At 35.4% G+C, this 26,455-nt stretch overlaps 2 protein-coding genes across 2 annotated transcripts in view; one reads left to right on the plus strand and one right to left on the minus strand.

Annotated features, from left to right (window-relative positions):
* The window catches only part of LOC110441924 (H(+)/Cl(-) exchange transporter 7-like), a gene marked incomplete at its 5' end in the record, with an annotated part of 75,485 nt that extends 65,732 nt beyond the window's left edge, over positions 1-9,753 (plus strand). The window contains 5 exons of the mRNA XM_021485233.1: positions 1,264-1,332; positions 1,659-1,745; positions 2,078-2,161; positions 3,896-3,976; positions 4,769-9,753. Coding sequence (XP_021340908.1) covers positions 1,264-1,332; positions 1,659-1,745; positions 2,078-2,161; positions 3,896-3,976; positions 4,769-4,867 — 420 coding nt within the window. The remainder of the gene's footprint in view (positions 1-1,263; positions 1,333-1,658; positions 1,746-2,077; positions 2,162-3,895; positions 3,977-4,768) is intronic.
* Positions 9,754-12,572: 2,819 nt separating this feature from the next.
* Positions 12,573-26,361, minus strand: LOC110441928 (DNA replication licensing factor mcm4-A-like). The gene is made up of 18 exons (XM_021485238.1): positions 26,280-26,361; positions 25,664-25,763; positions 25,411-25,446; positions 24,569-24,757; positions 24,046-24,212; positions 23,327-23,533; positions 22,505-22,739; positions 21,928-22,170; positions 20,249-20,489; positions 19,461-19,552; positions 18,909-19,011; positions 18,365-18,541; positions 17,661-17,754; positions 16,428-16,582; positions 15,657-15,774; positions 15,165-15,406; positions 14,445-14,655; positions 12,573-13,252 (listed from the first exon to the last, which is right to left on the minus strand). The coding sequence occupies exons 2-18, from the start codon at positions 25,752-25,754 to the stop codon at positions 13,157-13,159; spliced, it is 2,697 nt and encodes an 898-aa protein (XP_021340913.1). The 5' UTR covers positions 25,755-25,763; positions 26,280-26,361; the 3' UTR covers positions 12,573-13,156.
* Positions 26,362-26,455: the final 94 nt, after the last annotated feature.

Genomic DNA, 26,455 nt, shown 5'->3' on the forward strand with positions numbered 1-26,455 from the left:
AACATATACATGTAACACCTGTCAAAGAAAACATATACATGTAACACCTGTCAAAGATAACATATACATGTAACACCTGTCAAAGAAAACATATACATGTAACACCTGTCAAAGATAACATATACATGTAACACCTGTCAAAGATAAGAACTTTTTTGTTTGTACGCATGAATGACTGCACGTGCCAAGTAGTCGATCTAAGGTCACGATAGGGTAAACAGAGAGAAAGTTGACAGGGGAGATAACAGAGAAGTAGTAACAAGAAGAATTTAAAGAGTAAACATGGCTGATGATTCAGCAGCGGTTACATGGTTTTAGCAATACAAAAATACGAAAAAAATGGGATTTTTCAATGACGATATGTATTATTGTACAATATTCACATTACCAGCGTCAATGTGTTCATTATTCGCATGCAACTTATCAACTAGAACAAACATGAAACACACACATACATGTATATATAACAATGTATTTACAACCCCTAATATTGAAAGACTCATGCATGAATTTGAAAAAACACAAATAATTCATTTTACAAATACACATGCATGTACACCTATTTATACATACACTGTATAAGTTATTTATTTTCAAAACTGATTTGCCTTTTCAGTAAGGAGTAAGTACATGGACATACACGAATATACACATGCATATATATATATACAAGCATGCTTGCATACATACATACATACATACATACATAAGCAGCATGCATGTACTATCTTATTTGCTATGCATACAAGTAAACGTTCACATATATTATATTATATATAGTATTTAAATACTCGTGCATTTATATGAAATTAAATGAAATTAAATATCTCACCCGAACATACACAGAGTATATACACATACACTTATGGTTATACATATTAATGTTGTCAGTGACCCAGTGGTCAGCATTAATGTTGTCAGTGACCCAGTGATCAGGTTTAATGTTGTCAGTGACCCAGTGGTCAGCATTAATATTGTCAGTGACCCAGTGGTCAGGTTTAATGTTGTCAGTGACCCAGTGGTCAGCATTAATATTGTCAGTGACTCAGTGGTCAGCATTAATGTTGTCAATGACTCAGTGGTCAGCATTAATATGTTGTCAGTTGTCAGCATTAATGATGTTAAAGTTTTAATGACAAGAAGAAAAAGAAAAAATTATCATAAAACAAACTTTAGAAGATGAAGTTCCTAAATTTTTGTTTTAACTAAAAAGTGCATGTCAATGAGTTGTCGTTACTTATATGCATTCCTTTATTTTTTCAGTTCCCAGGCAAAGGAAAACTAAAAGGTCTTATATTAAGGTCACAAATTTTAGTACTTCTGAAAAAAAAGGTAAGCCACACAAGTAATCATTTCAACATTAGTAAATTATATAGCAAATATAAGCCTTCCAGTACGTAGCAGCAAAGTAAACTAAAATACATTGTATAATGTTAAATGTATGTAATTTAAGACTGAAGTTAAATTCACATTGTATGTTCAATATTGGTGTTGCACACATATTCAGTTGTGTTCAGAAAAAACGTAATGAATTCCACAGGTGTTTTTTCAAGACCATCAACTGTTACTATCGAACAATGTAAAACATTTTGAAACAGACATTTTTTTTAATACAGCAAAACAAAGAGCAACAAAAAAAAAAATTCTTCATGTTTCAGATATTCAGTCCAGTAGGCACACCACAGCCAAGAAATATACGACTGAAAGACTTCAGAAATTTTTATCCAGTTTACCTCAAAGCTCATGTAAGTTGATGGATTTTGATTCTGATTTGCACAGTGGACAATTAGTCACTTTGGTCATCAATACAGTTTGACACTTTTATAACCCCTAGAGTACAACCTGTCACTTGGCCATGAATACATTGTCATTCAATATAAATTAACAATTAAAATATCATGTCGTTTTTAGTTTAATCATTTTTGTATCCTCCACTTACAGAGAGGGGTATTTAGTTATTGCTTCTTCAGTGAATCCATGTGTGTGTCCGTCTGTATTTTAAACTGTGGAACATGATGAATGATAAAATTGGTTTTTATTTTGCTTCTTTCTCATTTTTCTGATTTTTTCCCCCCAGGAAATTGAAATTTCAGATGAAGAAAGAGAACACATTATGGACTTGCGGCCTTTCATGAATCCATCACCATATACCATAGAATCGGTGAGTAACACCATAAACAATAGAGTCTATAACACCATAAACCATAGTCTGTGACACCATATACCATAGAATCAGTGAGAAACACCATAAACCATAGAGTCTGTAACACCATATACCATAGAATCAGTGATTGACACAATATACCATAGAGTCTGTGACACCATATACCATAGAATCAGTGAGTTACACCATATACCATAGAATCAGTGATTAACACCATAAAACATAGTCTGTGACACCATATACCATAGAATCAGTAGTAGTACCACCCGATCATAGAGTCTGTAACACCATATACCATAGAATCAGTGAGTTACACCATATACCACAGAATCAGTGATTAACACCATAAAACATAGTCTGTGACACCATATACCATAGAATCAGGAGTAGTACCACCCGATCATAGAGTCTGTAACACCATATACCATAGAACCTGTTAAACCATACGCCGTAGAAATTGCTGTAGAAACTGTGAGTAGCTACCTGTATCCATAATCATTATTATTGATGAAGGGTAGTAAAATAAATGGAAATAAATGAGGATGAATAACACCATTGAAACCGAGGGGTATTTGGGGGTAAATAAACAACCCAAGCTCGACGTTTTTATAACGAACCAGTGGTTTTATTGTAGGTAAATCTTACCCTGCAACGATACAAACATACAATACTTTACTACGCATACACATAACGCTATCGATACATATATTACAGAAACGAGTACAATCTGACAATTAACACTTAGCTGTAAAATACGTACGTTTAACCGGGGATTATATAATAACAAATAAAGAATTGGAAATAGGGCATATACTATTTCCTTATCTATTAGGTACAATATGGATTACAATTTACCTTTACACATATATTATATTAAAAGTGTATGGCCTTTTGGCATTTACTGTTGACGTTACTCATAAATGGTGAAAACTATTCACGGACGTACACTATGACGGGACATTCAAAAGGATATATATATATTGGGATTCTTATGACTTATAATGAAATAATCACCTCTGTGTGGCAGAAGGCTTTACAATATGTCCAGCTCATGTATTAGTCTGTACACATATTCAAGTCTGGAAACATAAACGATACAAATAATAAGATATGGAATATAAACACAATCGTACCGGCCGGTGTAATGGCGGTCACTCAGGTAAACCCAGCGTACGCACACATACATGTTTTATTTAAAATAATATAAAATACCGTATAAATAATATCAGATACTGCTCGCGGGAAATACCGCACGCCGGACAGGAGAAAGGACAAATAGAAAAGATCGACAGGTTAGTTTGTAAATCGAGAAATCGAGTTTATACCTCACTTATATTCTTGTCAGTTGTCGTTGTCGTCGCTCTCTCGTCTACCTAGTCATACAAAGGTATCGCGCGCCAACCCAATAGCCAATCAGATAATAGATGTATACTGACGTCACACTACTGACCTCTATACCGGACATATTATTATACAACAATTATTATACAACATTAAACTAAATTTGATAAAATTCAATCCTGCCACACCATGCATCATAGAATCTGTAATACCATACACCATACAAACTGAGTAAGCCAACATACCAGGCCTATTCATTTTGCTGTCAGTGAATTTTACTATAATACATCAGAAAAAGTACATCTGAACTTTTATATTGATAACTTAGGTAACAGTATCTTTTGCTATTGAAGTATTATTTGAAATGTTAATATTTTTTCCCTTTTTCAGACATTTTCACTACCACGAGTATTCAAATTATTCCGTGGACTTGGACTGAGGCATTTAATTGTTGTAAATGAAAAGAACCAGGTACAGTCATTACTTGATGTTTATGTCCTAGTTTAAGAATAATGTTAATTGGAAACATCATGATCATTGACATGTGGGTTATATTGTCATTGCATTATTATTCTCTGGGTCTCATTGCATTTTGTCTGAAGTTTAGTAAGCCAGTAGCAATTAGGGTAGACAAAGTGATATGGATCTGGAAATCTGGCCTGTGTCAGATTGTTGTTGTCACTATTCTGATGTCATAAGGGTAATTTTCACTACAACTGAGTCATGCTAGAAGATGCCATTAGTCTGGTCCCTCACCTGGAACTTTAAAGGGGAGTTGGTGAAACAAGTGTCATTGACTTTTCTTAATCAGTCTAGAAAACTCTGCTTGCAAGCAAGTTACAGACTATACATACCATCAATCTAAGCCTCCTGGTTAGTAAGGAGAAGTTGTTCCAAGATTTAACACATTTGATCCTATGACCCTGAACTTCCCAGCAACTAACAGGCCAAATATCAATAACACAGGTCTTGTGGATCTTAAGATGAAGTTATTTTTAAAAGATTGACAACTATATGATGGATGGACAGCACAGTAAAAAGTATAATCAATAGTTTATAATAGGTTAAAATTTTAGGTATTTATATTAATGTTATTAATTCATTTGTCAAATTTCACAGGAGATATGTGGGCAAACTGCTTGAAAAGAATAAAACAGGATTTAAATAAACATATGAGAGTAGAAAGGGTATTAGAAAATAAATTCATGTAATACTGCAAGATGAGATTATATATTTTATGTGGTTCTTTCCTTTTTGTTTCAGGCCATTGGCATGGTGACACGAAAAGATTTAGCAAAATTCCGAGCAGGTTCAAAGAGAGGTATTGTGAAAATTGAGCATTTAAAGATTGAGGACATGTAATCTGGACATGGCTGTTACCTCATCGTCTCCATGTGTTCCTATATCACCCACCATCCTATATACGGTGGCTGTAACCTTGTGCCAGTCATCACGCCGAAAGAAACGCTAGCTCATCATCATTCACACATTAATCTTATGTTGACCGTTATGACATGAACATCAGTTGTCTAGTTGTGGTGCCAAACATCACACAGGTCACTCATCAATTGCAAAACTACAACAGCTAATCGTCTTGAAGGAATCGTCGTACATTGCACCACGTGATCGTTATTTTCAGGGTTGTCCGTAAGTCCACACAATCAGGGTCCTGAAGAGCGCCTGATATCCTGTCACATCACACATGGTTCAATAGGGAGCTAGTCCAAGTCTTCCTTTCATTCCACTGTATAAAATACCTACTATGCACCTAAGTGTAATGTCAGACATGTTATGTACACATTTGTGCCAAAAATAGCACACAATGACTTTTTTGATAACTGTGCTCTGAGGTCATATGTTGACAAATGACCTGTTGGTTAAACAGTTGTCATCTGTTTACTTTTTTATGTTGATTGTTGATGTTATCTGTCTACTGAAAACTGTTATAAAGTGTGACCACGAGTTATTTGTCCAGATAAATTGTACACATGAGTTATTTCTCTAGATAAATTGTACACATGATGAGTTATTTGTCTAGATAAATTGTGCACGTGAGTTATTTGTCAAGATAAATTGTACACATGAGTTATTTGTCTAGATAAATTGTACACATGAGTTATTTATCTAGATAAATTGAACACATGAGTAATTTATCTAGATAAATTGTACACATGAGTTATTTGTCTAGATAAATTGTACACGAGTTATTTGTCTAGATAAATTGTACACATGAGTTATTTGTCTAGATAAATTGAACACATGAGCTATTTGTCTAGATAAATTGTGACCATGAGTTATGTCCAGATACCATTGAACACTGCTCCAAAATTGTTTGTCTAGAAATTTGTTTTTGTGATTATTATTTAGAGAAATTACCCTATGGGTTATTTATCTAGAGGTGGGTTAATCATTTATTGAGAGAGGTGTGCTCATGGGTTATTTATAAAGAGAAGTGTACTCATGGGTTATTTATTTAGAGATGGGTTATTTATCAAGAGAAATCTTCCCACTGGTTATTTATCCAAAGAAGTATACCCATGGCTTATTTATCAAGAGATGGGTTATTTCTCTAGAGAAATGTCTCATTGGACATTTATCTGGAGTAGTGTCTTCATGGGTTGTTTTTCTAGACAAGTGTCTCAAGGGTTATTTGCCGTCATTACTATTCACACAAGTAACTGTAATTGTCTGTAATATAAAGAAAATACCCATCATGGGTTACCATATTTATCCATGAGCATACCCATGAGTATTTTGTTATTACAGAGGAGCACTGTGTATCTACAACTGTTACAACTATTGCATTTTTTCTAAACTCTTCACAAAGATGTTTTAATTAATAAGGAATATTTTATTGCCGTTGGCCTTAACAAGAGGGATGTTGATTAAGTTGTAATTGGCACATTCCTTGACATATCAGGGTTCTGTGTGAAAGATGTAATTTTATTTGTATTTATTATAAGTATGTCATATTTGATCATTTAGTATTAGACCTACTGCTGTGAGCATTGTTACATGTATCTGCTATAGTTTATAGTTGTTATCACAAGTGATTTATTTTTGCATAGTTTGCGAATGAATAACAATTCAGAAATAAAATACCTGTGAATGTTTTGCACTTTTGAGAAGAAATTATGAAAATGTTGAATACAGAAACATAAATAAAATGATATCTGTACAGTATATTGAAGTTCATATGAACAAATCCCAGATTTCTACATTGCATGCAAGAATTGATAATAAAATGTCTCAATTATCAGTGTAGTATATCTGTCTATTTTGTGAATGTCACGTTTGGAGCCACAGTTGGTTTTAACCTTATATGGAGTATTGATTCTATACAAATTATGAAATATGGTTTTCAACTCCTCAATATTCATATTGAAGGGCTAGAACAATATTTCAGTTGTTTAATTTATAAGTTGGGTTAGTGTTGTTGCATTGATAGATTTAATGTATTAACCTTATTTTGACAAAATTTCCTCCAAATAATCACAAATCATTTTTACTTGTTATAAAAAAAAAACATGTACCATAAATAGTATGCAACTTGAATGACTGTAATATACTTCTTTTTTGCTAATTTTAGATATCTAATGTCACGACACTAATCGTCAAAAAGCTTTCCTCATCATACTAGGGTTTATATCTGGGAATGAAATTTCTCTAACAAATCAAGTAGTCGTTTTATTTTGAAGATTTGAATTTTTATTCAAAAGAATTACTCATCGCAAAAAAATCTTAAAAACTTTCTAAAATGGAATCTCCACATTGCCAGCTTTGGTAGGTTGTATGCCTTACTGACAGTAATCTATAGAAGACTTTTGGGGTATTTTTGGAAGGTGGCCTCTGTCTTTCAGATTTCTCAATGATAGTGTGGTAGGTGGGTTTCAAGAGAATGAAGTTTCAAAGTCTTTACCCTGGGGAAGATGAGGAATGCGAAAGATAGTTACTGCATATAGAACAACATTCAGTGTTATGTTATATGTACATGACCATATGATTACTTTAAAAATATATACAATACTTAATTACCCAGAAATATCTGCTGTTACATATCAGAAACATAGACACATATACACTGCAAAACCAAGATAGGTGTTTACTTATTTGTTTTCCTCCTTAAGATTATTGTAATCAGTATATCCTCGAATAACAAATGTATGCAATTATCCCTTAAGAAGTTCTAAATTCTAGAATGAAGCAAAAAATAAAATGACAAATTCCTCGGCCCTGCACTATATCACATGCTGTTGATAGCCTGCTTACAGGTGCTTTGTGTGAATTTTTGTTTTGTATAGTGCACACTTATATATAATCGTACGTAGAATATATATGAACAAAATTGCTAATATCGGACGGAAATGACAGTGTTAGATAATATATAACTGTACATTAGATATCAGTAAATGCCGTTAGTATAACTGTGATAAAGTTTGGTTGTTTGACAGGGTTATGTTTGATTTAATGTTATTTTATATAAAGGAATAGCCTTGAGTTGTTGGCCGAGTGTGTGTTACAGGGATGATGGTTTTACGTTTATTTCATTTTTGAGTCTACATTTTTAACACATAAGTTTTGACAAGCGTTAGATGTTACACTTGTCCAAAGTTTTATTCTAGAGATGCTGAAAGTTCAATGTGGCTTTCTGAATTAATGCATAAGCCTGTCTGTAGCCTGCCTTGATTTTTCTGTACAAATTATTTTGAACTTCACCTAACCTTTTTCTTCATCACTATGGAAACTGATTATACTGGTAAAAGATTGTTTCCCAATTTTTCAGACTGTGAATAATACAAACAACTGATTTTTATAATTACCAGGTAGTGTATTTGAAATAAATTGTTGAGTTGTCCCAGGAACTCGATCTAATACTAATCTCATTATGGTAAAAAATCCTCATAAAAATACGCAGAAATGGAAAAACGGAAAACTTATTTGCTTAGGTTAACCTCTGAATGGAAATGTAATGATTTTAGATGATAAACATGTTGCATTTATTTTTCATCTACCCTCTGGTCACTACATTTGTAAATTTAAAAGTAAACGAGTGATATGTGTTATTTAATTTCACAAACCATGACTGTGTGATTTATTAATTGGTGTTATGATTTATATCTTGTGTGTGTACTTTGAATGTATTTGTGATGACAACTGACAGATTAGAAGGTAACCTCCATACATTCAACAGATCTATTTAGTTATTGCGATTAGTCGGTAAAATGTACTTTCTCATCTCATGGACCTGCCACTTGCCTTATTTGAACTAAAAAGTAACACGATTGGATTCATTTAACGACTTGCCATCCAATGGTATTTGTTCTTTAGTACAGCATCAATAACGGTGCACATGTTGTCGGACTACAATTTATGTTCCCCAAATTCTGAAGTGGTTGCCTTGTGGTGATCATTTTTCCTTCTTCTTCTTCTTACATTTCCAAGTTAATGAAAGGGTGAATGAAATGGAGGCACAATAGTAATAAAATACAAGACTATCACACTGTCTCGCATATCTTCAAAATTCTTATTGTGTTCAATTTTTCGATTATTTGCAACAGGTTGTTCTGTTTATTGATCTCCATTTGCCAAAGGAGGGTCAAGGCCACGATGGGTGCCAACAGATCGTCTAGAATTTGTGGGGTTTACTTTGTAAATATTTGTTTGTTAACTAGGTGTGTAACATTACTGTTTTGACAACGAATATAGATATACAAATCGTAGAGCAATGTTAATGCTCGCCTTAGCTTCTTATGACCGTCTTGTGGTAAGTAAACAGGAACGTGCCAGATCTAATCCTTTCTTGCTTCAGATCGCTTACCTTTATTTGCTAAAGAGTTTGCTTACCATTGGCATTGAAATGCTGTAGTCAAGTATATTTTGCATATAAATTTTGTTGTATATATTTTGGCGATCCCCTGCTTTCATGTTCTTTACCGGTGATAAGCCCCTGCTAAGTAACTACCAGCATTTTGCCCATCTCCTTGTTAGATAAATTTAGCAGGTGATGGTCACATCTGGAAATATGCTCTTTCTGTGTTGAGGATCAAATTTGGGAACACACCCCTCTCTCCCAGAACAATGCGTTTGAGCTTTTCAGGCAAAAAGTGAAGTAGTTTACCAACACTAGTCAGCTTCACTGGCAAACCTGTATCAATTATTGGAGCCGAGGACTTGTATCATGTTATTTAACATTTTTTTAGGTCACCTGAGCTTTGCTCAAGGTTTTAACATTTTCAACCTCTCAAGAACCAGTGGATGGATGTTTTTTCAAACTTGGTCAGAATCATCCTCGGTAGATGAGGCTACAAAAGTGTAAAATTGGAATTCCTACCCCAACCCCTGGGGCCAGGGCGGGACCCCAAAGGGAAAATTGTAAGCAATATTTCAAAAATCTTCTCCAGACTCAGAGGTACTAGTCATTTTCTCTGCATGGAAAGAAAGATCATCATGGGCTTTACTTACATCGTAAATTTCAGGACCCCGAGCTATTCGTTCTCCCTTGGGGAGGGGGTAAAGTTTACGATAGTTTATATAGGGAAATAACACTTTGTATATTTTGACAACTTTCTGTGGGAAATTGTTTTTACTTAGTGAGAATTATCCTTGGAGGAAGATGGTTTCAAATTGTAAAATTGAAATTCCTACCCCAACCCTAGGGGCCAGGGCGGGGCCCCAAAGGGAAAATTAACCAATATTTCCAAAATTTTCTCCTCCAGACTACTATAGTTTATATAGGGAAATAACACTTGGGTATATTTTATCCATTTTCAGAATAAAATTACTTAAAACTTAGTCAGAATCATCTTTGATGAATGCGAGTATTACTTTGTAAAATTGGGATTCCTGCCCCCTCCCCAGGGGCTAGGGCGGGGCCCCAAAGGGAACATTTACCAATATTTTCAAATTCTTATCCTTTGATGACATGACAAGTATTGTAGTTCACTTAGTTTACATGCTGATTTCCACATCACATCTAAACAATAAAATAAATCTACCAGTACCTATAATATATCTCAGGTGACCGCTAAGGCCCTTGGGCCTCTTGTTTAATTTATCATACACATTGTATGTCTTCTTGACATGATTTTAAAAATTATCATTTTCTTTGTCAAAATGTGTGAAAGCATGTTGGCCTAAATGTTACTTTTCACAATTGTGTCAATGTCTGTGTCAATGCAAATCACTGTGCAAGTCTGTTTTGTTTTTTGAAACACTTTCTACACCTTATCCAAGAACAGTAATCTACACCTTATCCAAGAACAGTAATTGTTTAAAATGTAAAACTGTACTATATGCCAGTGCAATAGAAAAACATACTGTATACCAGGATCCTTTGGCCCAGTCAAATGTTTACCCTTCACGGTAGAATCCATTTTAGCTGGGTGTTAATTTTGCCATTCACATATGTTAACACTATGTACAGTCCGTTGTATACTTAATTTCACTGACGTGATAAATTCACCCCAATTATGGAGGGGGGGGGGGGGGGGGGGGGGGGGGAGTAGTTACAGCAAAACAAATTAAAAAACATTCCTAGCATCGACTAATTTGGTACTGTTGTCCATAGGAGCAAGTTTTTGTGGCTGTAGTATATATATATACTCAATATAAATTGCTTCCATTGGAAATATACATGACATTACTTAGAGTGTCAAGAAGGGGAAAAAAATCTGAAAAGATAGCCGAGATTTTTTTCTCAAAACTCGGAAGATAACGTTACAAAGATAAAAAAAAAAATCCATCTAAGAATGGAACCTTGGATCATTCTGACAGATAATGATGACGATGTCTTTAAAGTTTGGGTAATAGACAAAGAATCAAATATTTTGGGCCAGTTATGTCATAGATATCAGCACATCGAATATCAATAAATTGGGGCATATATTCTTAAAACTATTCAATGCCCTAGCAGCAGTTCTTGGCTCAAACCAATTTAACTTGTAACTCAATGAAATCATGAGACACAATCAAAAACAGATACTCTAGATATTGAAAACAGTGTTCAGCTTAAAACCTTTCCAAATCATTGAAAAATGTGACTTTTTTTAGAAATTATCTCAGAAACAAGGTATTGGTTTAACACATTCAAAGTTTAAGGAAATGAAAATTAAGGGAGGGGGTTGATAGCTTTATGAAAATACCATATTCCATGTTTTTTGTGAATCCAAACTACACAACTACCTGGTTTGGGAGATTTGTTGAACCTGGTAATTTATGCAATACTTGCTCATGTAGTGACTGAACTATGTAGACAGGAGTGCCAGCTGAGGACAAGGTTTAATAGTCTGTGGTGGAGGTTATAAAACAATTATTTTGGCAGTCAATCTTCCTGGACAACAGATACTAGCTGCCAAAATGTTTGTACAGTACTCCAGACGAACGTCGTTTTATGCATGCACATTTCATTAAGAATTTAATTGATTTTGTCAATCTTTGTATTTTTATATCCAATTCCCAAAAATTTAATAATAAATTTCTCCTTTCTTTTGTTATTAATGCTGTCTTGTTTTGTATGTTAATGTACAGACACCATTATTGATTTCTAAAAATAATGTTTACCAGATAATCTACAAACAATCCGATTTGTAGTCGTGCAGCATGGCAAGCTTCCTTCAAATACAACCTATCTTATGTAACAGATTTGTTTTGCAAAGGCTTCAATGTTGATCAGTTAAAGGACCAATCAATGTGTGAAGATCTTGGAAACAAATGTGAAATATGAAATTGGATTATCAAGCTACATTTAGTATACCAAAAACAGTCTTACTGTAACTTTCAAATTTAAATGATTGGTCTACATAATTATCTTGTCAAAAGTCCCAAACGTTGGAAAGTCCATCTGTGTTGTCAATAGGCATTTGCAAATTGAGTTGTTGTAAAAACGTAATTCTACCTCAAACTTTCAGCTTGTCTGTCTATACAAGTTACTATATTACTAGATGTTCACACTACCCTGTCACAGACATAATTCTACCTCAAACTTTCAGCTTGTCTGTCTATACAAGTTACTATATTACTAGATGTTCACACTACCCTGTGGCAAGACAAAACCAACAAAAACGCCATGTCCTGACATAAGTATTTAATTAGGTATAAACTGTACACAATGAATGTAACATTGAATTTTTCAGTATGAAATTCCAACATTCATTTAATTATTATTTCTCAATAACAATTTGTTCAACTCCTGAAGAGCTCATTAACAATATCTATGTACATAGCTATATTCACTAACTGTGTGCATAATTACAATTCTCTTATCCATACTTGTCCTAATACAGCAAAATATTATATGAAGTACTGACTCCTAATTTTGCATAGAGCACTCTCAATTCTTTATATCAAGCACTGCAACAGTTCAAAGTAGAAACTTGTTCTGTCAACTTTGACAACCACAAATGTACAACTGTCTCAATGAAAAATAAGATCCATCACATGCAGAGTTTGATAGTTCACCAGATAAAGTTACTTCTAGTAAAACTTTCCTGTCAAATCTTCAACATCCAGCCAGCAGTTACTGCTGATGTTGATCAGTATCGTGCTACTCTTACTGACAATATTACATCCAAGTTCGCAACATCTTGCATGATTTCACCCTAGTTATCCATATTCCTGGCGACATCCAGCACTTTTCATTCTAATTTTTCCATATTACTGACAGAGTCGTATCAGCTTGTTGGTCACGATCAAGAAGTCCTCCTCTTGAAGCTCTTTCAAGGCCTCGTCAAATGCTTCGCGAGCGATGGGCTGAAATAAGACATGGAGACCGATCACAACACTGACAGTGATATAGAGTATAGGAACCTGTAAACAAAGGAATGTGACACGTCAACTTTGACTTCCAACCTCTCTCACGATAAATTTTCAAATAAGCCATTTGGATCAATATGTCTCGCCTGTGCCCCGCTTTCACCATCAATGCACATGTCAACTTTGGTCGGTCTAGCACTTGTAGTTTTAGAGAAACTAGATGCTGAAAAGGCAACGGGCGATGAAAGGTGGGCTGCATCCAGTATGTGATGCATCGGTTGAGATGTACTACCTAGGATGCAGCTATGGTTCAAGTTTGGTCGATCTAGCACTTATATTTTCAGTGAAACCAACTTAACACAACAAGTCAAAACAAGAGTACTGCGGGCAGAACAATATACGCCCGTTGAATGCCATATAGTGTCATATACTTTCCTACATTGAAATGAGATCTGCATCATTCAAAGAATGGTAAGCTGACATGCTATAAAAATGTAGGAGAAAATCTCTGGATAAAAAAATCAAATACTGAAATGAACAAAGGGCAATAACTTTTGCAAAAACCGTAGAATCAAAATTCTTTTCAAGGAAACACAACAACATATCATGATTATTTAGCCTACTAAGTTTCAAAGAAATCTGTCAAAAAATGTAGGAGGAGATTGCCGGACAAAAATCAAATACTGAAATAAGCAAAGCGCAATAACTTTTGCAAATATTGTCGAATCAAAATTCTTTTCAAGGAGGCACAACTTCATATCATGGTTATAATGCATACCAAGTTTCAAAGAGATCGGTCGAAAAATGTAGGAGGAGATTGCCGGACAAACAAAAGTTTACGACGGACGGACAACGCCATACCATTATACTCCCGTCAAATTTGACAGCGTATAAAATATTAATGTTGCCGCCGCTATTGCAGGAAGGGAAACACCTTTTGTCTCGCTTCCGCTACTTTGTGGCAGCAAGACATAAAATAGTTCAAGATATCCACTATCCAGTCCAATTGAATTCCCATCCTCGTGCAAAACATTTTACTTATCTTATTTTTGCTCAAATAAATACATGAATAAACCTATAAAACTAAACGTCTGATATTTTACGTATATCACAGAAAGACAATAATATGGAATATCTTCAGTGATGTACCCATTTGCAAATTACAGCAGATGAGTGTCTGTATACTTACGAAGTCAGATTTTTCCTTGAAATCTTCAAACAGTTTCTGGTGTTTGAGAGTGGGGACCTTGCCCTTCTCCTGGATCAGTTTCTTGAGAGCCTGTGTAACCTCGGCCTTCCTCTTGCGGGCAGCACCACTAATGCCAGTGGTTAGGATTGTGACGTCAATCTTGCCAGTAGAGGGGTCGATTGCTGCTTGCTTCAAGGCCTCCTTGTACAGTCTATCAAACAAAAATGACTGGTTACAAGCTGTGTCTTTGAAGTTTACATAATAAAATTAATACATCCTCATCAAACAATAAAGTTCTTGGATTAAAATTTCCACGAAGTGTCAAAGTATTTGAACCCGAGAGCTTTATTGTTTATTGTTTATTGTTTGATAATAAATACATGAACTCCATTCCTTGAAGGGATACTTTTATCTTTTATCCAGATAAAAGTGCATTCATCACATTCTTGTACAACTTGGTCAAGACATTCTGGTCTCCAAAATGAGTTCAAGTTAATAAACCTTCAGGATTAATGGAACAGTAGTCACTCAGTTTTTCAGATTATCATTCAGACAGTATACTTTGTTTAATTATCATTCAGGAAGAGACGTATATCGGTCACCTGTTATTCATTACTGATGGCAAACATTTATCACACTAATGACCTGCATTCCTTTGAGGTTCTAGACCTCTTGATTATTTAGAAGAATTTTTAATGGATTTATAATTGGAATTGTTACCTCTTTGCCTCTTCCACATCACACGTCTCCACAATAGAAGAGAATCTCATTTTCGCATGGGCCTCCGACAGTCTGATCAATGACTCGAGCTGACGAGGGTAGGCTGAAACCTGGCCCCGTCCACTGCCCACCTTCCTCATGTCCACGTAGGCCTGGATTAATGTCTGGCCAGACTCCTCCCCGATCTTGGGCTGGATGTAGTTTTTAGCATAGGTCATGTAGTCCTTCAGAATACTCATGTCCTAAAACACATATTTCCAAGTTAATAGCAAACAAAATTTTCAAATAGCTGACAAGTACAAACTTTGCTCTACCTGTTCAGGTGACTACAAATCTTTTTATATCTGCTCAGGTGACTAAAACTCCCTCTATAGCAATTTAGGTAAAGTACAAACACCATTAAGTGAGAACCTATTCAGATGAACATGAACCTTGTTCCATTTCACCTGTTCAGGTGAGAATATATACTTGCACTGTACCAGAATAACTTACCAGATGTTCTTCTTCCTCCTCCTTCTCTGACCGGAAGTAGAGAGACACAAGATGGCTGGCTAGTCGACGGTCAAATACTTCATCTTGTGGGTCAAGGATTAGGAAGATCAAGTCAAACCTGTAGGTCAAAGATCAACTTATGTTTAGGCAAGGTATTATCGCTCTTTATTAAATCTTCTATTGTGGTAGCTGTGCATGAAAATTGCTTGGCATTACCTTCATCACATAATTCTGACATCATTTGACTAGAATAATGTCCTGTAATTCAGGGTTTTATCACTAACAATGATTTCCTATAGCACAGAAACTGAAAATAACAGAATGTTATGACTACTTTAACATGTGACTTATTGACCTCAGAAATAATGGCATAATTCCCTTTTCCAGAAGCTGTTTTGTTCTTTCATTGGTAGCACAATTCCACAGAATCATTGGCAGTTTGTGTATTAATACAACTATATTTGTGGATACAGATGTATAATTTTTACAAGGCCAACATCGATTTCAAATTCCTTCAGATCCTTTCATAACTTTACATGCTACTTATTTCTATTTAACCGATTTCACTACCATATTTTGGTAGTGAGCTAATCAATTTGCCATCTACTGTCAATAGCCCAATTTGAAAGTGAATTTGAAAAGGTTTTTAGTCTAATTTACATTTGTGGCTAGCCCAACTGAAAGCTAAGCTAGTCAGTTTTCCAATGCCTATTGGAAAAATTACGGTAATTAACAGGTGTCTGACAATCCACTATAAGGATTGACACCTACCTCGAGAGTAGGGTATGAGGCAGTTGAATGTTCTCTGTGATGGTTTTGTTTTTGTTCCACTGGGACTCGACAGGATTGGCAGCAGCTAGGATAGACGTCCTTGCATTGAGAGAACAGATGATTCCTGCCTTGGCTATTGATAAGGTCTGCTGCTCCTGTATATACAAACCCAAAAGTCAGCAATTCTTCACAACACAGAATATATTGACAATTTTTCTGCTTTTTATAGGAAATCTTCAGTAAGAACGCCATATTTACACTAAGAGTCAAACATATAATACGATAGAACACCTGCAGGTTTTTGCTGGCCTTGACAACGTCTGTCATTGAGGACATAAAACTAAGTTAATTTTCTTCTTGTATACTTATAGGGGCTATTCCAATAAAAAAATGTCACCCACTAGCGGACATTCAAAAAATTCTATTTCAGGTGCACGGGAGTTGACAGAAAATCACTAGTATACCATGTCATAAAATGAAAAAATCACTTTTGTTCCTGGAAGCAATTACTAAAAAACAAGAGGCACAGAGGGCCTGTATCGCACACCAGTTTCTTTTGTTACATGAAACTGACATATAGGTAACTTCAGACCAAATTTGGTAACTCGAACACAAGATATTTTAACATCTCTTAAACCCTTCTCAAGATATTGTTGTTCGAAATGTGAAATTGTAATTTTAAAGCTTTTAACCCACATGGACCTTCGACTCCGGCTAGCACTTAAAGTTGACATCAACCTCATTACTGTAATTAAGAAAAAGATTTGCACTGCTAGTCTGCATAACATACCAAAGTATCATGACTAGACCAAATGCTTCTTAAGATATCGTCGTTTGGAGTTTTTTTTAAATTTGAGCCCTGTGACCTTGAAAGTAGGTCAAAGCAATACGACATAAGCTCACATGGCCCTAAATAAGTGCGGTTGAAACAGTGATTATATCTAACTCGAAAGATTTCAAATTTGAATGTAGTACGAGAGGCTGGAAATTATGTAAAATTTCCATTTTCTGCATGAGAAACAGTATACACATTCACGATAACCCGTAAAACTGTCAGGTTCCCCCCCGACGTTAAAAAGGGAAGTCCGCTAGTGGGTGACATTTTTAACTGGAATAGCCCTAATTAGTAATTTACAACCCATAACATAACTGCAATTAACCTTCCATGATTAGCTTCCTTAATCTAAATTAATAAATGATTTGATACATCAGATATATAGAAATGATACTTACCATGACTTCGTGTAGAATAGACCTGGTGCTGTCACTCATCTTGTCAAACTCGTCAATACAACATACGCCATTGTCACTGAGAACCAATGCTCCTCTGTAACACAGATCAACCATAAGTACAGCTCATTAAAGTACTATATTCATCTACTGAAAGGGAATGATTACGATATAACAGGTCTATATCATCTATGACCTGTTGTTGATCGCTTCTAATTATTTCTCCATATCAGGATGATATGCTGTAACAAATTGTAACATAACATAAACATAACAGTATATATCACCCTAAAGTGAATCAGGTTTTTTTGTCTCGGTTGTAGTTAAATTCTCCATTTATTAATTGCCCTCTACATTCCATGTCCTTTGCATACTACACACAAATCCTAACCTTGCTTAACACAATAATTCCTTTTCAAACAGCCCACAACTGTAAGTTTACAATTTAATACTTGTACTTTTATCAAATGTATTTTGTTACGGAACAAAAGTTAACTGTTGTAAACAACATGTTAACAACGGGATGTCGTTCAGCATTTTGTTTAAACATATTTTTTTTGCCAAGTAAATGGATATTAAGCTGTTTCCTTATTAAAACATTGTGATAAGGTACCAGATAAACGAAAGAGGACAGAAAAATCTTGTTCTGGGTTTTAACAAAATTCCCTTGTTAGAGGTAATCAAAGAGACAAAAATATGTCCCATACGTTTGCAAGACGAGCTGTCGTGTCTCTGGGTCCTTGGTGACGTAGGCGGTGAGACCCACTGCACTCGAGCCTTTCCCAGATGTGTACTGGCCACGCGGCACCAGGTGGTGTACATACTGCAACAGCTGTGATTTACTTGTTCCTGGGTCTCCACACAGCAGAATGTTCATCTCAGACCTGTACAGGAAAAGTGTCAAATATCAAAGGGACACGTTAGGGAAACTATTACCATGCATTAACCGATTCAATTAAAGACCAGTGAAATAATTCATTTCCATGATGGTGTATATGTAGAACATTCAATAACCATTGAAAATAACAGGACATGACACAATTATTGAGTTTCCCAAAATGTCCGAAACCAGATACTCAACTGGACATATATACACTAGTTACAGAATGGTTTTTTTCTATTGTCATTTATTGGAGGAAGAAAGTCCCTTCACATAGAAAATGGACTTGGCAGCTTCCATGCATCTCAACATGAAAACATTCATCTGTTTAATAAACGATTAGGAGATTTTTGTTTGATCCCATAAATTACCTGAATTTCCCTCTGCCTGTATTGGAGAAATCTTTTCTACATCCCCCAAACAGTTGCAACAGGATTCCTTTCTTTACGTCCTCATTTTCGTAAATACTTGGGGCTGTAATTTAAACACATTTCTAATGAAGTCTATTGAATCTCTCCAACTTAATTCCTGATAAAGCACCTATAGAATATATTCATTAAAATCTTGTTGAATTTATTAACACAAGATTGATTTCAATATCAATGAGGCTTGAGCTCTATATTTCACTTCTATTCTATGGTAGTTTCAGAAAATACACATGAACAAATTCTAAAAACTTTTTATATTTTGATATTTTTACCATTTTGTTCAGCAGTTTGACACTGATGGGATGTAACCATTCAACATACCCTCAAACTTCATTAATGGCTGATAGACAGAATGTTAGTTGTTTATTGTAAAAGGATTTTCATATTTGGGACTTTTGTCCACATCGTATTGAAATTTCCTTTTCATTTAAATACACAAATTTAAAGTGTGTTTTAGATTTGCTTTACACCATCACTGTCAAACAATGTACATACCAATTGCCCTGGCTAATCTTTCATATATGTCCGATTTTTTCGACAATTCTCTCAGGAAATCAATTCTTTCTTGGCTTATCACAGCTTCTTTACTAGAAAAGATATGATTATTACATTAACAACAATCAACTGACATCAATTGAAATTATAAGAACAAGAAGCAGCTTAAATTTTTATTTTATGAGACAGAATACTGGCTGTGGATACAATGCTACTGGCTGTTGATACAATGCTACTGGCTGTTGATACAATGCTACTGTCTGCGGATACAATGATATCATTGTAAAAAGCACAAATTTGTGTGATAAAAATTGTACACAAGCAGTCTCTCATTCAACAAGCAAATTCGTGGAATGTATATCCCCTGCTTTCAGGTCATATTGTAGGTATGGTTTAAACATGCGAGTACTGTGCTGTTGAGACATAATGTATAGTCTTGAACTCGACGAATTATTAAGTGGAAACCGCAGATAATGCCTACGCCAAATGGAGTCCGATTAAAGTGGTTGTCAAACTTGGCTGAGCCCTTAATGCGTTGAACCCTATTGCCAAGTTTGAAGAAAATAGGTTAACATTTGTTGCAGTTATTGCACGGAAACGAAGTGTGACAGACAGACTGACTGACAGACGGACAAACCAATATTAATATCCCCCTGTTTCGGTGAAAGCGGGTAATAAAAACTTTACCTTGGATACACTGATCAAATTTACTGTGTACAGTTATCAACCCCCTCAAGCAGGATTAATTGGAAATATCCCATCGTCATATCCTAAAAAGACAAACTTACTGTCCGTCATCGTCAACAGTGCACTCCCTCAGTCTGGTTGCATCTAGCTTGCGGAAGTGTACAGTGTCAATGTGCGTCTTGTAGACCGACTTGACATTGCGGAGGCGGGGATTAACACGTAGAGGTGTGGCACGATAGATCCCAGTGATGGTAACTCTATCACCAGGCTGAACCTTGTCGACGAGGTCGTTGTGGGCATACAGTGACACCGTGTGTGGAGTCTGACCTGGGGGCATGTCGTCTGAAACATAAAAATGCATCAGGACTTTAATTTTCATCACTGTCAAACAAACTAGAACATGCCTTCTGTATTTCAAATTGGTTAGATCCTTTGCTACTTCTACTGAAGCAGCAGGTAGACAGGTGGCCATTTGTCCCTGGGCTACTCAAGATACAAATGCATGGAGAAGAGATGTTTGTAGACAGAATTGTTTCATTTGAATTTTCTGGATCAACTGATTGGAGATTGATCTTGTAGATAATGATTAGGGGAGAAAATATATATATCAAGCATGAACATCCGTGGAAGTAAATTTGCAATATGAAGTCATTTCTCAACATTTATTTTACATATCTTAGGCCAAAGAAATGTGTTTTCTGTTTCTGCCTGAATAAAAATAGGGTGGGTATTAGTAGGTAGGCAAATGGTTTTTGTTTAAAACTTTACATGCAGCAGCTAGAGTTCTGACTTAAGCAGAGCTTATCACTTAATAATGCCCACAACATTTTTCTTTTTACATAATCAGAGTGAGCAGATATCAAACTGAAGTTGGTGAACAAGGTACAAAAATGTGAGTTTATCTTACCTGTACATGATATAAAGATTTACCTGTACCAGCTATTAAGATTTACCAGTACCAGATATAAACATTTACCTGTACATGATATTAAGATTTATCTGTACCAGCTATCAAGATTTACCAGTACCAGATATTAAGATTTACCAATACCAGATATAAAGATTTACCAGTACCAGATATAAAGATTTACCTGTACCAGATATAAAGATTTACCTGTACCAGATATAAAGATTTACCTGTACCAGGTATTAAGATTTACTTGTACCAGATATTAAGATGTAACTGTACCAGATATTAAGATTTACCAGTACCAGATATTAAGATTTACCTGTACCTGATATAAAGATTTACCTGTACCAGATATAAAGATTTACCTGTACCAGATATAAAGATTTACCTGTACCAGATATTAAGATGTAACTGTACCAGATATTAAGATTAAAAGAATTTTTCACCACCTTGTGGATGAGATAGGGGAATCTCAAATTGAGGGGGAAGATAACTTAAGCTGCCAAACATGAGGCTTTCAGAGTTTTTGGCAACTCAAGAATCTTTCCCCAGGGTTGAGGTTTCCCCCATATCTCCCCAAGAGCGTGAATGATTCTCTCACCCAGTTGACTCTTGACATACATAATGCAATGTTGACCTCACAGCTTTTAGCATGGACATGACATTAATGCATTGTTGATGTGATGTCATTGTATTGCCGACGCAACATCATGTAATAGTTTTGACAGGGGAATCCCTCCATCTCGGCCCTATGGTGATACAAGGATATCTTGCACCAGGAAAAGTGTGGACAGATCTTTCCAGGTTAAAAGAAAAGAATCTTAACTGTAACATGTATAATTGAAAAGTTGAATTTTTCATTCAACTTACCTGGAGATTCCTGGAGTTTGATCATCTGTTTGTCGGTGAACTGGGAGCGATTATGAACCATAGCAAAGGAGTGGTTTGTATTGCAGTTGGTACAGAGTGTTGGCTCTGCGATACGTCCACGGTCAATCTCTACAGAAGCAGTATTAGCACACACATAGCACTTAAAGAAGGCCTCTCTCATCTCTGGGATCAACGAAGAGGTGCGGGTCACCATACCACTTATTGTGATCAGCTGGTCGATGTCTAAATAAAGACAAAATACATAATTGATTATATTGATAAACTGTTGTATCAGCTGTAAAGTGTAGTTGTATTTGATACCAGCTTCTACTAGGAAAATTAAGACATAAAATGATGGAACAAATTATTTCCAAATACTTTTCCCCCCTTTGAATTGGGATGTTTTACCTATCCGTTGGGATACTATATTAAGCAACAATAAACAGTAGCATTGAACTAAATCACATTTACAACTATAAATTACTTTACAGTTCAGCAAGGTGGCATTGTGAATGTTTTGCGGGTTTTTTCCTTTCGAAAAAAAAATGATTACAAGAAATTAAAACACAAATCTTACCTTCTGGATTGAGCGAGCGCATATTCTTGGTTTTTTCTGCATTGTAGGGTCGTATTTGAATCTGGTGCTCTAGAACAGTGTCTGGGTATCTATCAAAGAACATTTCGTTGATGGCCATGTCAAATGTGGGAATGACTTCCTGAGGGTAGGCAATCAGCTGTCGGTACAAATCTGGATCAAAGTCGCGCAAGTGGGCACAGTTGATCCCCAGGTACGGTTCACCGATCACATTAACCTACATGTACAGACACCACAAAATTACACTTATTATACATGATCCACATGTACGGTTCGCCAATCACATTAACCTACAGACACCAAAAAAATTACACTTCATTTACAAGAACAGTTGATCCCCAGATACAGTTTACCATTCAAATTATCTGCCACCACAAAACTTATACTACATCATATAAAAACAGTTAATTCCCCAGTTACAGCTTACCAACCACAGTGGCTTGATACCACAAAACTTATACTACATCATACATAAAAACATAATTGTAGGTACCCAACTATAAACTCTACGTTTGTAATTTCAACTCGTACTTGATCCCACATATTGGACTATCATACATTATGTGATCAAGGTCAATACTTCTATTTTTCAGTTTTTAATGATACCTGTGCCTGTCTTAGTGGGAAAACATTCTGACTGAACAAAGATTTAGGATTATAGCTTCAATGAAGTTTCTGGATATTTTTATTGGGAGTGAAATTTGTTTAATTTGTGTAAATTTTCCTGTAGAAATTCACTGCAACTATTAAACTTGTGTCATTGCCAGCTTGCTTACATTGAATAATAAACAGGAATTTACTTACCTCCTCCAGACGTTGTAGGTAATGGGGTTCGTTTATATCCATTCCAGAAAACCCTTCATCTTCAGACACATTTCTGTCTATAAAGCGTGCAATAAAGCGACGGAACTTTTCTTTACAGTGACTGACAACAACGTCGGTACCCCAGATCACAAGCTGTGGCCCAGCGTTTGGGTCACTGGTGATTTCGCTGGTGATACGAGTTGGCTCCTATAATACATAAACATATACAAACATCAGGAACTAACTGGAAAATTTCAGGCTTTGTGACATCCAACAGCTCTATTCAGTGTTTGCTTACAATGAATTTATTACAATTCTTTTTGCTTTTTAGGGAAGGCTAAATAAATAGTTGTTGCATACTTGCATCTCAAATATTCCGAGTTTATAGAGTATGTAACAATAAAGCTATACAGGAAAATACATGCCACCTAAAATAAAGTGCTGGAGGACCTTACAAGACTACATGAAACGAGGAAAATATATGAACGGGTAGGAGATTAACTGCATTTACTGTTCTGTTGTGGATTTCAATATGATGTCAATTAAGACATAGATACTGAGGCCACTTGTATAAAACATCTTAAAGTTAAGGAAAATCTCAAGCAATGTATTGTCTATGGGAAATCTTAGACTTGAGAAAATCTCAAAGAGTTTAGAGATGTTTTATACAAGTGGCCCCTTGTATAAAACATCAGATCATTTCCAAATACAACACGTACACTAGGATCTGATCCTCCAATGGTCACTTGTCTCAGCTTACGATCACTGCGAACATCTGGCCGACTGCGGATCGGAGTGTTTAGTACTCCTGGTGTCCTGGGGCCACCCCTTGAGCTGGGAGTTCCATAATTCAATGGAGAACTCAGGTCAATTTCACTTGTTGGGGCTGCAATGTGAAAGCAATATTGCCATTTATTATATAGTTGACTGGCTACTTCCATAACACAGTGGAACTTCTCTAAACATCGCCACTTCCTTCAGTATCAACTTTAATAGAAGTGAGCAGTTTTGAGCAGGATCAGTTTAGGAAAGTTCCACTGTACAATATAGTGGTGGTCTTTTTTCTCCATTTTGTACACCAGTTAACTGCATCAGATGTATAAAGTCTCAATAGAACTGTTTTCGCTCTCAACAAAATGAACTATTACCTAACAATGGTTTAGCTTTTTGTATATCAACTAGCAATTGGAAAATATATTTTCCACAATTTGCAAGGATTTAAATTCCATGACATCTACATACCCCCAGCTCTGGACTGTGGTGGACTAGAGAACAGAGACGACTCCTGTTGGGCCCCAGAGGAGGGAGAGGAGGGTAAAGGGGCCAGATCAGCCCCTGGAGAACTGTCAATTTTCCTGTCCTTCTTTGGAGGGGATGTGGCATCATCTTTTGACGAGGCTCTCTGCTTCCTTGCACTACCTTTAGTGGAAGCTGTTCAAATTACAAATAGACAGTTTCTTACCTCTTAACAAAGCAATCATCAAATATTCACTCTTAACAAAGCAATCATCAAATATTCATAAATTCCAAAAGTTCTAAAATATGCTTTTCTTATATATCTACTTTTCTTATGTCTATTTTAAGTCATTAAAGCATCCAGTATGCAAACTTTTCATTTGTAACCGGCTACCAAGATCACACCTAATTCGAAATATATTTAAGGACCAGATTTCTTACCGATTTCTTTGTATTAAACCAGTGTTCTCCAGAAATTTAAAAGTATCAGGTAAATAATTAAAAGTACACCTTTTTTCAGACTCAATGTAACTAAATCAAACAATACTCTCGTACAGTAATATTTTCACATAGAATTCAGGCTGTTGAAAGGCTACTTTCCCTTTAATTTTTCAGCTTTATTTTCCCAAAACCAATGCAAAAACACTTCAATTCCCCATATAATAATTTATGCAAGTGATATTTCCCAAATCACAACTTCACAAGACATAGGCCCCTGTGTGAAAAGGAGCAGAAAAATTACTGCATAACAAAATTCATAGATTAACATTTAATGGATTACTCGCTGACTTCTTAAAATGATAAGTCTTTCATACAATTAGTTACACTGATTAAAGCAAGATACTAACGTGTGGAAGCTCCAGACCTTGTACTGCGCCTTGATGCTGCAATGTATCAAACTTGATTAATTTTCATTTCAGAAAAGAAAATTTCTCAAGCAATTCAATTTGTTTGGTTATTCAGGGACAACCATTATTAATTTTATGAATTTGGCATTGTAACATTATTACACACATACATGCAAATTATGCAATACAAGAAAATAATAATCTTTGTTAACTCATGATCAGGTTTACACGTCGCCTGTACTACTCGACTTACGTGTGACTGGATCTGTTTCTTCTGGCGTTGGACTGCTGGTCTCTTCCCTTCCCCTTTTGCTCTTTCTTCTTGGGGTCACAGGGGAAGACATTATGATAATCTGCAATCCAAAAAGCAATAGTTCATCATAAACATTTAAACAGTTATAGAATCAGTTTTAATTTGCATGTTTAATTTTTTTCCAGCACAACTTTGGTTGAGAACTTTTGATTTTTCTCTCAATGTTTATGATTTTCCTTGCATGATGATGTTTAATCATGGAAATCGGTTAACAAAACGAGTTGATTTGGAAAGTACTCCCAATTCAAGTTTAAAACCCGAATTAAAATTTATTCTCAACAGAGTTGAGATCATTTAACGGAAATATCTGTTTACATGAATAGAAATGTCCCGCTTTACTTAAAAATGTTAAATAGGCAATCTGGAATGAACTCATGGACGATTTAAAACTAATCAGGTCTCCGAAGGTTCAGTTTTCCTAAGAGGGATTATACCAATATCAACACTCTTTGTCTTATCAGTTGACATGTTATGCATCATAATCACGGTGTAAACGGCATCACGTAAAACGGTTAGATATAAATCTGATACTGATTACATAAAATCATTTGATTACCTGTTGTTTTTTCTGTGTTCCTTCTCCCTTTCGCTAACACCGGAGCCAACAATAAACTTTGTCACGTGTTCGTAAAACGCGGGAAAATTTCCTTTCGGAATATCCTCTGGAAAATATATATTTTACGACTTTCGCTAGATCTACTACACATTTGTCACTATAATCCTACTTTTTTT

The sequence above is a fragment of the Mizuhopecten yessoensis genome, unplaced genomic scaffold (genome assembly GCF_002113885.1).
Source record: "Mizuhopecten yessoensis strain PY_sf001 unplaced genomic scaffold, ASM211388v2 scaffold716169, whole genome shotgun sequence".
Taxonomy (NCBI): domain Eukaryota; kingdom Metazoa; phylum Mollusca; class Bivalvia; order Pectinida; family Pectinidae; genus Mizuhopecten; species Mizuhopecten yessoensis.